Below are 13814 nucleotides of genomic sequence, written 5' to 3'. Positions count from 1 at the left end.
TTTTACATATATTTATCATATATATTTTATTTTATTTAATTACTATAAATTAATGATAACAGGGTGACTCGAAGTTCTTCCGTTTTTATAATTTAAAAAAATGTTTATTACAACAATAATAATAATTATTATTATTATTAATAGTATAAATAATAAACTGGTTATAAAACGCGAAATATCGCGTGTAAATTTATTAGCTGGATTGAGGGGGGCCGAGATGAGACTGGACTAGCCAGCACTTACTAAGTGGTGTCACAAAAATATATATAAATATATGTATTTAGGTAAAATAAATTTTATGTATCAGCCGAATCAATCAGTCGTACCTTAAAAAAAAAAAAAAAACAATTTTTAAAAATTTATTTATCACATAAATGAGACATTCAAATAAAAGCGCGAAAAAGTCCGACAGGCGGGAAAATAATTTTTTTCTGTATAAATTTAAACTGTAAATTCATATCAGATCGGTATTGAAAAAAAAATATATAAGCGCGTAATTTGATATATATTTAAAAAAAAAAAAGTCTCAGGTGCGAAACGGCTGCATTTCTATATCATAATTATATTTTATTAATAACCGATAAGTCTAGGATTTAATGATAACAAAAAAATTATTGATTGATTGATTGATTGAGTAATTAATGAATTAATTGATTATCATAAATCTATATTAATTGTATATGAAGTTGCTCGCATATTCACACTTATCATCCAGCACAAGCATGTTATATATTTGACTGAAGAGAGATAGAAAGTATCAATAAATAAAATAATAATTCGATTGCCTCTTTAAAGTCGTAAGCTAATTATTTTATTTCAAAGAACTTAAATATATACATATATATTATAAATTTATTGATAACTGCTTTAATAAAAATGATAAATAATAAATCGCGCTTACGACTTTCGAGAAATAAATAAACAGTAAAATGCGCGTCAGGGTACAGAGATAAAAGTTTTCTAAATCTAAAAAATAATAAATTAAATAAAATATAAATTAAACACTTGAGAGTGTCGGTCGCCTAATTAACAAGGTGATATATAAATATATATATAAATAAATTAATAAATATAAATATTTGAGCGATAATTTTATTCGCGTTAATAATTAAGTGAGAATTGGTAATCAAACTCATTGTGGATTAAGAACAATTAGTTAAGATTTATTTGAAAGAGGTTGACCAAAAAAAAATCGATTGATTGATTGATAATGTATCATACAATACATGAGAATTTAATTTGTAGAGGAAAAAATAATTGTAACTAACGCTAATGTAATATCAATTATGATAATTTAATTATTAATTAATGTTACGTATTGATGTTAAGTAAGAAGAAGAAGAAGAAGAAGAAGAGATATAAAGTAACTTAAAAAAAGTAACGTAGATAGCCTAGAGGTTTTTTAAATGTATGTGGACACTAAATGTTGTACGTTGTACCCGAGTTTTCTCGTTGTCCCACTTTACTTCTTTATTCTTTACCCCCCCTTTTAAAAAATACGAAATTTTAGTTTCTCTTGTAGATAAATGAGAAAGAAGTTTATTTTTAATTTATTATTTTTAGTGACAAATTGGCCGAAATTCAAATGCATTTAATTCAAAAATATCAATATAATAATTAATTTTAAAAAAAGGCGCGAAAAAAATACTTGAATTTTTTCCACTTAAAAAAAAATTCTTGGCGCGAAAAATTTTTACTCCAATAAAATTTTTTGTGTCTGAATTGAAAACATAAATTTTCTTGAAGAGAGAAAAAACTTTCTAGTCCTCAGAAAATTTCTGTTTTCATTTCATAATGAAAAATTTTTTTTATGCCGGAAATTCTTTATTGTGCAGATGAATAATTAATTAAATATTTAAATTGATTAGTATATTGATATTGTTGGGATTAATGCCAGTAGAATTTTGACCAATTTCGCGCTAAAAATTCTGGTATTCAAAATTATAAATTATAATAGTAAAAAATATTGTAGATTTATTATTTTATTATTATTATGATAAGAAAATATTTTTTTTTTAGAATAGCTTCTTTGATAATTATAAAATAACGTGCATAGTTAATGACAATCACTCTATTGACAAATTGACAATTAAGAAAATCCTAAAACTGTTTAAGCTGCCACGCACTAACACTTGCCTATTTTATTATTTTTTTATTTTTGACGGTGATCAATTTTTCTTTACATTTAATTTTTAACTTTTTTTTATTTTTATAAAAAAAAAAAATCGCCCAAAAATCTTCCATTTAAAAAATAATTGCCGTCATTAAATAAAATTTCTTAATTAACTCCTGCTGCCCTTCTTTTTCCATGCCGACAGTTTATCGTCTTTAAAAAATGTGACTGCTGATGATTTAAATAAATAAATAAAATTTTTTACGTACGTCAGCTTACGCGTAATTAAATATCTGGAGTTGCATTAATTAGAGACGATTAATATAAATTAATTATTAATAAATAATAAATAAACTGTCGGTTTTAGCCATTGGATAAATAAAAGACTAAAGTAATAAAAAAAAAACTAATAAAATAAAAAAAAATCTACGTTGAAAAATAAAAAAATAATTATTGGGCCAGGAATTGCGTTGCAAATCACAATCAGCTCAGCTCCGGCAAGACAAATCGACAAGAATTTTAAAACGAGAACAATTGTCAGAGCGGGCGTTTTACAATTAAGCTAATTATGTATAAGTTTATTATTAGGTTTAGTAAGTGACAAGAAAATAATTAAAAAAATAATTTCAATAATAAATAAAAAAAAGATCCTGATTAACGCGTATCTCACTAGTAAATTATTTTGAATAAAGTACCTCTCGCAATCAAAGTTTAAATATATATATATACAAATAGTATATAAATTTGTGTATTTAAAATAAAAATTTAATTCACGGATTTAAAAATAAAATGATAAAATATTTCTGCACATATGGATTGGAAATAGGGACTAATAAAAATATTTAAATGCCGCGATTAAACTTTGATGATTGCGCTTGTACTGAGCAAGTCGATTAAATAATTGAACAAATAGTAAAAAATATATAAGTAATATCGACAGATACGAAAAATAATTTGAGTGATAGAGATAGAAAATTCACATAAAATTTTTGAATGTGAGACTGCGTTACATACATATATATATGACATATATATGTAGATGTATATTTTTATTTAACAGCTCTGTTGATTGTAAAACATCAATAACAGGCGTACGCGTACAGACAGATGTATATTAACACGAATTCATCTCTACAATTGTTCTTCGGTGATCTATATATATGTATAGATATATCAAGCTCTTGCATGATTAATAATCATGTTAAAACTCTGCACGCTAGTACTATCTTGTACATACTAAATTATTAATGACTGGAAACTCGTTTGAAACTCTATTAAGCTTCGCTACTTTTTTATTGTACCCTTTTTTTGGATAGTGATTTTTTTTTTAATTTTATTTATGAGGTTTTTTAAATAATTAAATTTAATAGTCAAATATATATGATTATTAATATAATTAAAAGGGGGAATTTTTGTCTTTTTTTTTTAAATTTAAATTTTGTGTCTGGGGACTGATTATTTTGATTTGGTAAAATTTTTCGCTCTATCGACTTATTGAAAAAAATTTGAATTTTTTGGTATGAGTTTACACTGTAAAAAATCGGGAGTGAATTCGGAGTGATATCGGATTTTATTTTAACCCGCATTCACTCCGATTCGGAGTTTGAATACTAAAATAAACTCCCCTTAGTAAATTTCACTCCAGGGGAATTAAATAAATAAATAAACAGTCATCGGCTTCACTTTCACTCCGGTTTTAATTCGCGTTCACTCCGTAAATTTTTTACAGTGTAAAAATTTTAATTTTTTGGAGTTGTAATTTGAATTTTTAAAATTTTCCCGCCAAATATTACAATTCTATAATAAATGATAATTTAAAAGAATCCATTAAAAAAAATCAAAGGCACTCAAAAAATGGAGCTTACTTCTAATTACTTACTTTCTCTAATTACCTGCTCGATAATTTAAAAAATTGCTTGAATTTATTGCTTACAATTATTTATCTTAAGTACACTTACTTATAATTACTATTATTATTATAAATAATATACTTTAAAAACTATATTCTTGTATCTGCGACTATATTTCTTCTTCTTAAAAAACTATTATTATTAATTACTATAATAATTCCATCTATCTAATTAATAATTATACTATTATATTTTATTTTTAAACGAAATTCTTGTATTTTAAAAACTCTAAATCTTATAACTATTATCTTATACTATAAAACACCTGCGTGTCATTATTTTTCTCAATTATTTCCACAAATGTCTGCAATATTAAAAAAAATTCAAATTTGTCACCTCGTTTCTTACAATGTACATAAAAAAAAAAATTTCCGTTTCTTCCTTCAAGTTCTCTTCCAAAAAAAATCCTCTATAGTTTAAAAAAAATAAAGTATTTTATAAATAAAAAAAAAAGAAAATATATAAAATTATTACAAGGTGCGAAGACGCACATGTTCGACCGAAACAATCGTTACGAATTGTGCCTACATAAATATATTTATATATGGGATCACGTAACACTATTAGTCAGAAATAAAAAATAAATAATAATAAAAAAGATCATAATCGATCATAAACAAATGTATCATACTAAAAATATTATATGGAAATATCATAATTTTTATTTTTCAGTATCAAGGGATAACGCATGGAGTAAATAAAAAAACAATCAGTTTTATAAAATAAATAAAAATAAAATAATTAATAATTAAAAGCCAAAAATAAGACAATCCAACTGTGATTATTACAGTTGATTATTATTTTAAATTAAGACGTTATCCTTGATACTTTATTTTTTAAAAATCATATCTTATGTCTATGCTATACTATTACTACTACTACTACTACAACTACTACTACTACTACTATTACTATTACTATTACTACTATTATTATTATTATAAACTCTGTACCTCTATAATCCATGTACCTATATAGTACTGTCTCTTTACTTGTATCTGTATCAAAAAATAACGCATCGTAGTTATACATATATGTATATGTAAACATATATCCATATATATATATATATACATAATCTATATTACAAATATTTTTTTTCTTTCCTTTCATCTTAATCCATTCTCTAAAATGTCTATTTATGCATCCGCTGAATTTTTTTTTTTTTTTTTTTCTACAAACTAGAAAATTTATGCTATTGTATGTCTCATCGAATGTTTACGGCCTATCAACTTTAACTCTTTATTCTATTAATTAATAATTATTGATTAATTAATTTTTATATTGTAAAAAATTAGCGGACTGAATCCGGAGTGAATGCGGCGGAGTGGATGTTTATTTATTTAATTCCCTCGGGGTGAAATTCACTTCGAAGGGGAGTCTAATTAAGTATTGAAACTCCGGGTCGCAATGAAATTCACTCCTAAAAAGAGTTTATTTTAATATTAAAACTCCGAATCGCAGTGAATGTGGATTCAAATGAAATCTAGATCACTCCGAAATCAGTCATTTAAAAAAAACAAACTCCCTATTGACTCCGTAATCGGAGTAATTTTTTTTTAACTCCGGAACTCCGACTGAATTAGAATTTAAATAAAATTCGTAATCGCTCTGAATTCACTCCCAATTTTTTACAATGTAAACACTTTTTTTTTATTACACAAGCACGTGAACGCGTGCGCCTTAATTACAACAGATGAATAACTCGCGTATATTTTATTGTAATAAATAAATGTAATAAAAAATTATTTGAAATAATCGATAGTGTAGTGAGTAGATAAGATAAAAAAAAAAAATTTAATGAGCATAAGATCGTTAAAAAAAATAAAAAGTAACACACGTTAAATCGTGAATATCCGAATTCATAAAATCTAAAAGTTCCGACAGTCAATTTTAAAAATTTATTAATAAGTAAATTTAAATATTAAAATGTTTTAAAATAAGGGAATACTTTAATATATAAATAAATAATAGTTGAGGAAGGAGTAAAATTAAAATGACCACGCGGTATTAATTATTTTTTTTAACCCGCGAAATTTTAAATAAATAAAAAATATATATATATTCATTGTAACAATAAAATAATAAATTTAATAAACAAAGTCCCTAATTATATAAAGGAAAATAATTAATTAATGATAATTGATAAATTATTTAAATAAACATGAGTTTATTATCATATATAAATATGTAGTTAATAATTCGATATTAGAGAAAGTTAAATGTTGATGTATTTAATATTTTATTATTAGGGCTCTTGCTTTTTATTTTTATTTTTATTATTGGCGTAACAGGATCGACTGTTCTATGGGATAAATATAATTATTAATTAATTAATTAATTAATTAATTAACAAAGGAATTTAAATAATTAATTTTACAGAGCGCAAGTGAGTGAATGATTAATTAAATTGTGTTTAGATAAATAGTTATGGATTAATATTAAAATTGTAGGCGGGTCAATATTAATAATAATAAATTTATCGTAAATATATATATACATATATATATAAATAAAAATGAGTGAGTGTTGACGTTTAAATCCGTTGATTTAAATGTTAATAAATATATTAAATTTAAACTGTTAAGACATAAGTTGAAAGTGAATTAAAAATTATAAATTAATTTACGTCACGTGATTAAAAAAAAAATTTTGTTCGTATAAAAAAATTAAATATAAAAATAAACCGCCCAAATTACTATGATAAAAAAATAATAATGATATTCATCGCGATTACAGTAGATATAAATATATAGAATCAAATTTTAAAATAATAATAATGATATAAATTTTTCTGATAAAATTTATGAAAATAAACCGCTCATACGTTAAATTTTGACTAATTAATCAAAGTATTAATTTTAATTATCAAATATAATTGCGTATTTTATTTAATTCATTAAAAAAAATATAAATACAGTAGAAAAAAAAACAGATAAATAAACGCTGGATGTTATCGCGGAGTGGGTTAGAAATTAAAAATATATGTAAGAGAAAATTTAAAATTATTAAAATCATTAGATTTCTATATAATATTCGGACTTAGAAAAAATTGAGTATAAGCGCGAAAAAAAATATTTGAATTTGAAAAAATAAGCGTGATAATTACCACGATCTAATTAGCCTCAATTGTTAGATTGTAATTATTATTATTTAATAAATAATACTAGTATATAATTATTACAAAATAGAAATTTATTCAGTATTAAACGAGTGAGTAAACGAGAGGCCATCAGAGTAAACAAATATATATTTAAATTGATAAATAATTAGTAGGATCAATTGCAACAAGATATTAAAAAATATATACTCAGAACACTGTATCTGTGTACACTAGAGACTAGAGTAAAGTAAAGTTAAATAAAAGTTAAGGCATAAGCTGGTGAATAAGGGAAACTTAAAAGTAATGAACCGGTCGAATCATTCACGTGGAAGTTGGTTCGAGCCATTGAGTCGGAAAATGCGCGGGAGTATAAATTCGGCTGTCATGTACATAAGACGTTGTTATTATTTTTTATTATATTTTATTTATGTTTCCATACATATATTTTACTTATCTATAAAAATTACAACGTTTTTTTTCCTCATTCCTACTATTATTATTATTTTTATTGCAACAAACGTATGTAGAATTTGATAGTTAAAGTTACGTTGTTACATTACTTCCAAATCAACTGACAGTTATATTATTTTCGTAACTACTTAACTGTCAACGTCATGCAATGGCCTCGCTATGATAGATCACCGCTCGTTTTCTAATGGCATATTTTTTTAGATATAAAGAAAATGAATAAAAAAAAAGAAAATATAAAAAAGTATATAAAAAAAAAACAACTCGTTTACTAGATATAAAGCAATACATTTATCTATTTGTCACCGCGCTAATGTCATGCTCGGATTCCAGTGCATTCCACAAACTTTCATTCATAGTTTCGTTTATTATTTTTTATTATTATTATTATTATTATTATTGTTTATTATATATTTATATTATTGGTCATAATTGATAACTTTTTTTTTGACCTTGATAACATAAATTTATCCTGATTAAAATATACCAGATTGTATTGTATTGTAAGAAAAAAAAATGATATACGTTTTTTATTATTGCACAGATTTTTTTTTATTATTGCTCAATATATCTTGGGTTATTTTGTAAAAAGAATAAAACAAAAAAAATCAATTATTAAATCTAGACACAAGTCCGTTATTTATTTTAGTGTAAAACTTGTAATTTTTTTTTAATTTTTAAAACAAGAATTTTGATGACGTCTGTTTTTTGGGTCATATTTATTATAGCAGCTGATTTTTTTGGTACTGCAAAATTTTTTTCAATGCCACGGAATTAAAATTTGGTGGTATAATTTTATTTTTAGAATAATTTAGAAAATTAAGGGGTAAAGGAATTTTTTACAGATAATTTTTATGTGTAAGATAAAAAATTTCATTAAGTTGTAACTCATCGGAAAAATTTGTTTTGTTCAAAAATGTCGATTTATTTCTGATAATAAATTATTTGAAATTTATGAGGTAAGTATGCAGTAGATAACAAAATATTATAATGATAACAATTGAAAAATCTCAATTTTTAGGTGAATTTTTTATGATCGAAGATAACAGACAATTAACAATTTTCGGATTTTTTTTTTCAAAAAATTGATTACGAAAAAACAAATCTAAAAATATGCATATGTAGAAAATTTAAAAAACTGTCGTCGCAATTTTTTTAAAATCTTTGTTTTTTATAACTTATCGTTTAAAAAAAAATTCAAAAATTAATAGACGTAAGCTAACTTTAGTATCATAATTTGTTACGATACTGAAGTTAGCCGACGTTTAATAATTTTTGGATTTTTTTTTAAATTATAAATTATAAAAAAAAAATATTTGAAAAAATTACACATGTAGTTTTTTAAATTTTCTACTTGTGCATATTTTTTTTTGTAATTGATTTGTTTAAAAAATAATCCGAAAATTGTCAATTGTCTGCTTACTTCAGGATCATTAATTTTTTGGATTTTGAAACTGAAAAATTTTTATCGGAATCTTGAATTGACGATGCAATTTTTTCATTTTTAAATTTCATCACAAATTCAAAAATTGAAACTTTGCCGACATTAATTCCAAAATTAATTTAAGTGAAAGATGTAAAAAAAATTGATTCTGAAGTTAACAGACAATTAACAAGTTTTAGTTTTTTTTTTTTCGACAAATATACGTCAAAAAAAAAAAAAAAAAAAAATATGCACATGTATAAAATTAAAAAAACTATCGGTGCAATTTTTTAAATATTTTCTCTCTTCATAATTTATCGTTTTGTAAAAAAACTAAAATTTTAAGGCGTCGGCTAACTTAAGTATCATAAAAAAAATCGTATCAAGATCTCACTTTTTTAGAGAATTCCCAAAGTGTGAAAAGCAAGACAAAGAAGAGCTCTAATTGTCTGCTACTTATCTTTCATTTAAAAAAATTTTTTAAGTACAGTAGTAAATCTCCGGTCATAAAAATGATAATTATTTATCTATTACTTTCTTTTGTCGATGAATTCTTGTTTATTGTGTCATTAGAAGTTGAGAGGCATGATATAACTGCTGATAAGCTCATGGAAATTTTAATCTAATGACTCAAAACTACTTGGACGTAAGTAGAAACTAATATTTCATAATTTTTGAATAAATTCTTAAATTAAATTTTATAAATAATTTTTTTTAACAATAACTCCATATTAAGTCAAATGTTTTTATTACAATGCTCAAATAAATTTCACAAAAGTCGGTTACAAGTTACAATAAAACCCAGGCTTAGATTTATTTCCAATTGTTAGTATTAGTAATTTACTTTTCGCATTCAATAGTAATAGAAAGAAGGAACGTATTGCACATGATGGTTGTAGTAAATGGGGTATCCAAATGATGAGTACTGAACAATAGGTGACCCGCGGTAGAATTGTGACTGGCTGGCAGCACTCGTCTGCAATTGAAGCTGGGGAGAAGCCTTGAAGTATTCGTTGGCTAAAAAAAAATTTTAATATCAATTAAAACATCCGTGTATAAATTTAGAGTGAAGTTGTCCTCATCAACAAGAGATCAGAGCAATCGTAAAGTAACCTTGGACTTATCCGAGACAATGTGAAAGGAAAAGGGCCTTATCCATTCACACCGACAACTTTAAAATACTTTATATCCATAAATATAACACTCAATACATATATAAATATATATTTACCTTTTGCTTCACCTTGATGCATCCAATCCGAGGGTGCAGTGCCAGAGAAACCCGCAGCTCCTCTCAATTCAATCCGGTTCTGTAAATTTAAATTACTCGCAGGCATCACAAAAGACGAAGTCACTACCGGCATTTTTGCTTCTTTTTCTGCATTTTCCTAAAAGAAAAAACCATCAATCAGTCGCTCAATAAAAATTTAAAAAATTTCCAAACCTTCAATTTCATCAGCAACAGAGAATTCTCTTTATCTTTATTTTCCTTCTTCTCCTCCTTGATTTCTTCCTTCTTTTCATCCTTAATCATCTTGACAGCAGCATCACCAGCTATGTCTTTGCCAGCTTCATTTTTCTGGCCTTCGATGGCAATAAGATTTTGTTTAGCCGCCTCATGGGCTCTGAAGTGCTCGAGCCTCGCGGCTTGAACTTCCGGAGTTTCTTCAACAGGGCTCGGGGCAACTGGCAAGTTGCTCGCCTCAATTCTGAACCCATTTTCTCCGTCAGCAGTGTACTTGGCAGTCTGAACAACTCCCGAACCGTCGACGTAACTGAATGCACCGCGAGTTGATCCGTCCGCGGATCCAACTTCTGACCTCGCGGAACCGGGAGCGCTGTAACCAAAACTGTACTGGCCCAAGCTGTCTTGGTACTCCAACAATACCTCGGCTGGTTTTCCCAGTCCACCTGATATAAAACACAAAGCTATTAGATACACAAACATTTTATTTTAAATGCTGTCTTATCCGTAACTTTATATGTCCACTGTCTTTCACTATAATGCCCTCGAACTTGATGCGAGGGTTTATATACCCCAACTTCTTTAAACTCTTCTTCTTCTTATTATTACTGCTATTATTGTTGTTATTATTTTGTACTCAGTAAACGATTAACTCAAGAACTGGTTGTTTATCACAAGGCCGAGCATTGTCTACACTCGGAGTTTAATTTTTTAAAATTAAAGGACAAACAGCAAACACATCCTCAAGGCTACAAGATAAAGGGAAATAAAAATAATAAAATTTATCTGCTGTTGTCAGAGAAGTTCAATTTATTTAAAAGCAACAATTCAAAATAATAAAAATCATTTTTCAGTTGTACTTAAATCAAAAATAATATTTAGCAATACAAGTTACGTTTCTTCATAATTATCCATAAAATATAATAATAATAATAATAACAATCAGTACAAAATAGTGTCGTAAGTTAAGATAGGATTTGGCCGAGCAATTGCAACAAAATAAGTACCGGCTTTATTCCTCGCAGACTCTCGAACTAAGCTGACCTTCTGATTGATGTGAGCCGCGGCGTGTTTCGCCTTTGCAATGGTAACATCTGATGTGTCAATAACCCGACCATCGGGACCAATTGGAGCCCCGGTACCGGCAACTTCACTGAGTCCATCAATTAGTCCAGACACATCCGCGGTAAAACCGCGAGATTCGGGCGGCCCTGGGACTCGGTCCTGGGATTCGAATTTCTCTGTCGTTGCCGTGGATTCTTTTTCATCGAGCTCTTCTACGCGGTACTGCAGGGGCTGCGCCAATACGACACTGAGTCCTAGCACAAAAATCACCAGACTTGATTTAGTCATGTCTGAGACGTGATGTCAATTTTAGTCGAATCACAATTAATTACTTGGCTATTGTTCTTGACTCTTTATATAGCAGCGAGTCTCTTTATTATCCATCTGATTTTTATTGTAAATCGATACTCTGGTATTGGATTATTTTATTTTAAAAACGGTTTTGCTATCATATATTTCCTGATATGTTTGCTCAAGGTTACTTATCATATTACAAATTTTAAAATTAGACGAACATGAAAAAAAATTTTTTTAAAATATAAAATTTAATTTTATGTCCGCGATAATTTTTTTTTATTTAAGAAAATTCAAAATAAATGAGAAAAATTTTTTTCATAAAAAATTGAAATTTCTTGGATTTAAAAAAAAAATTTTGTTTCCATAAGTATTTAAAAACTATAAATTAATACTCAGTATGAGAACGAAAGTATTAAGATAAAATTTTTTTATTTTAAATCTACTTAAGTGATTGAATTAATTAAATTATTGCACTGATTGGAGTAAGTAGTTACTGATTAATTTAAATTTAAAAAACATATTGATGTTTGCATTCCATTTACGGATGCAGGATGCAAATAATTTATTTATCAAGGGCAATCTTTCTGTTCTTTGTGTTTACGTTACCAAGAATAAGAAGACAGAGGATCGCCGGAGGCTAAAAAAATTTCAATGACAGTATCAGGTTTATTGGGCAGGGCGTGGTGATGGTAAGCCAAGTTAATTTTCATCTGATCAGTAGTAGGTACGCGGTAGTATATAAAGAGTCGGAGGTAAAATTCTGGACCAGTTGTCTTAGCGAGTACTGAATATCTTCAGCAGCGCAGAGAATAGCTTGATAGCCATGAATAAAATAGTAAGATATTTAAATTTGTAAATTTAAAAACAAAAAAAAATAATCATTTTTAATTAATAAATTTTTATTTATACAGATTTTGATTTTGTCTCTGATTGGAGTCGCGGTGGCGAAACCATCGGCGTTATTCCTCAGCCCTGGGTTTGTTGAATTGAGAGCTGGAGCACCGATCGGTTTTGATGGCAAAGTGGTCGACACACCGGAAGTCGCTCTAGCAAAGGCTGAACATGCGGCGGCTCACATAAACGAAAGACTCAGTCATGGAGCGGCTGGTTCTGTTGCACTTCCAGTAGCTAAATTTGACTTGTCTGGAGGAGCTCCCATCGGCGTGGATGGTCGTGTTGTCGACACACCGGAAGTAGCATTCGCCAAAGCGGAACACGCAGCCGCTCACATCAACGAACAACTCGAGGCCGGTAGCGTTGATACGAACTTGCTGACTTACAAACTCGCGAAACTTCAACCTGGTGCGCCGATCGGTTTGGACGGAAGGGTGCTTGAGACTCCTGAGGTCGCGCTCGCGAGAGCTGAACACGCAGCCGCTCACTTCAATGAAAGACTCAATCATGCTTCAGAAGGAATTAAAAACTCGGCATTTATTCCTGTTTCTACTTATTCTTACATCGCCCCATCACCATTTGTCCACTATTATGTTTGAAATAAAAAATTTATTATTTTCTCATGTACAATCAATAGAAATATTTTTCACTGTCAATAAAAAATTTTAATTTTAATTTATTTTACTTTTACCTTTTATTGTAATTATCAGAAATATTTTCGCCGCTTCACTGGGTGTTAATTGTAATATTTTTCCGTATTGCCAATTTTCTAATTAATGTTAGAAAATGACTGAAAAAAATTAAGAAATAATATTATTATTTTTAATAGAAATATTTTCCGATCTAAATATTTTATAGTACAGTACAAAAGTTTTCAAATCCAATTTAACATAAAAAATTTATTTATTTAGTAATATACTGTAAAAAATTTGCGGAGTGAATGCGGAGCGGATGACTGTTTATTTATTTAATTTCCTCGGAGTAAAATTTACTCCGAAGTAGAGTTTATTTTAATATTAAAACTCCGAATCGAAATGAATGTGGATTTAAATAAAATCCAGATCACTCCGAAATCA

At 27.2% G+C, this 13814-nt stretch overlaps 2 protein-coding genes across 2 annotated transcripts; one reads left to right on the top strand and one right to left on the bottom strand.

The window, feature by feature from the left end:
* Positions 1-9742: 9742 nt before the first annotated feature.
* LOC130664037 (uncharacterized) lies at positions 9743-11885 on the bottom strand. Its single transcript, XM_057463692.1, has 4 exons — positions 11490-11885; positions 10462-10928; positions 10249-10405; positions 9743-10034 (listed from the first exon to the last, which is right to left on the bottom strand). The coding sequence occupies exons 1-4, from the start codon at positions 11833-11835 to the stop codon at positions 9871-9873; spliced, it is 1134 nt and encodes a 377-aa protein (XP_057319675.1). The 5' UTR covers positions 11836-11885; the 3' UTR covers positions 9743-9870.
* Positions 11886-12524: 639 nt separating this feature from the next.
* Positions 12525-13413, top strand: LOC130664040 (cuticle protein 18.7-like). The gene is made up of 2 exons (XM_057463695.1): positions 12525-12679; positions 12756-13413. The coding sequence occupies exons 1-2, from the start codon at positions 12668-12670 to the stop codon at positions 13335-13337; spliced, it is 594 nt and encodes a 197-aa protein (XP_057319678.1). The 5' UTR covers positions 12525-12667; the 3' UTR covers positions 13338-13413.
* The last annotated feature ends 401 nt before the right edge of the window (positions 13414-13814 follow it).

The sequence above is a fragment of the Microplitis mediator genome, chromosome 2, assembly GCF_029852145.1.
Source record: "Microplitis mediator isolate UGA2020A chromosome 2, iyMicMedi2.1, whole genome shotgun sequence".
Taxonomy (NCBI): Eukaryota; Metazoa; Arthropoda; class Insecta; order Hymenoptera; family Braconidae; genus Microplitis; species Microplitis mediator.
The sequence above is the reverse complement of the archived record's forward strand: the minus strand, read 5'-3'. Positions and strand labels throughout refer to the sequence as shown.

What these genes read in the sequence shown, in the direction of transcription:
- LOC130664037 (XM_057463692.1), bottom strand. Translation starts at nt 11,835, where the DNA reads ATGACTAAATCAAGTCTGGTGATTTTTGTGCTAGGACTCAGTGTCGTA. An exon ending in GTCTGCGAGGAATAAAGCCG is followed by an intron (nt 10,929 to 11,489) that starts GTACTTATTTTG and finishes GTTTTATATCAG; the next exon opens with GTGGACTGGGAAAACCAGCC. An exon ending in TGTTGCTGATGAAATTGAAG is followed by an intron (nt 10,406 to 10,461) that starts GTTTGGAAATTT and finishes TTTTTCTTTTAG; the next exon opens with GAAAATGCAGAAAAAGAAGC.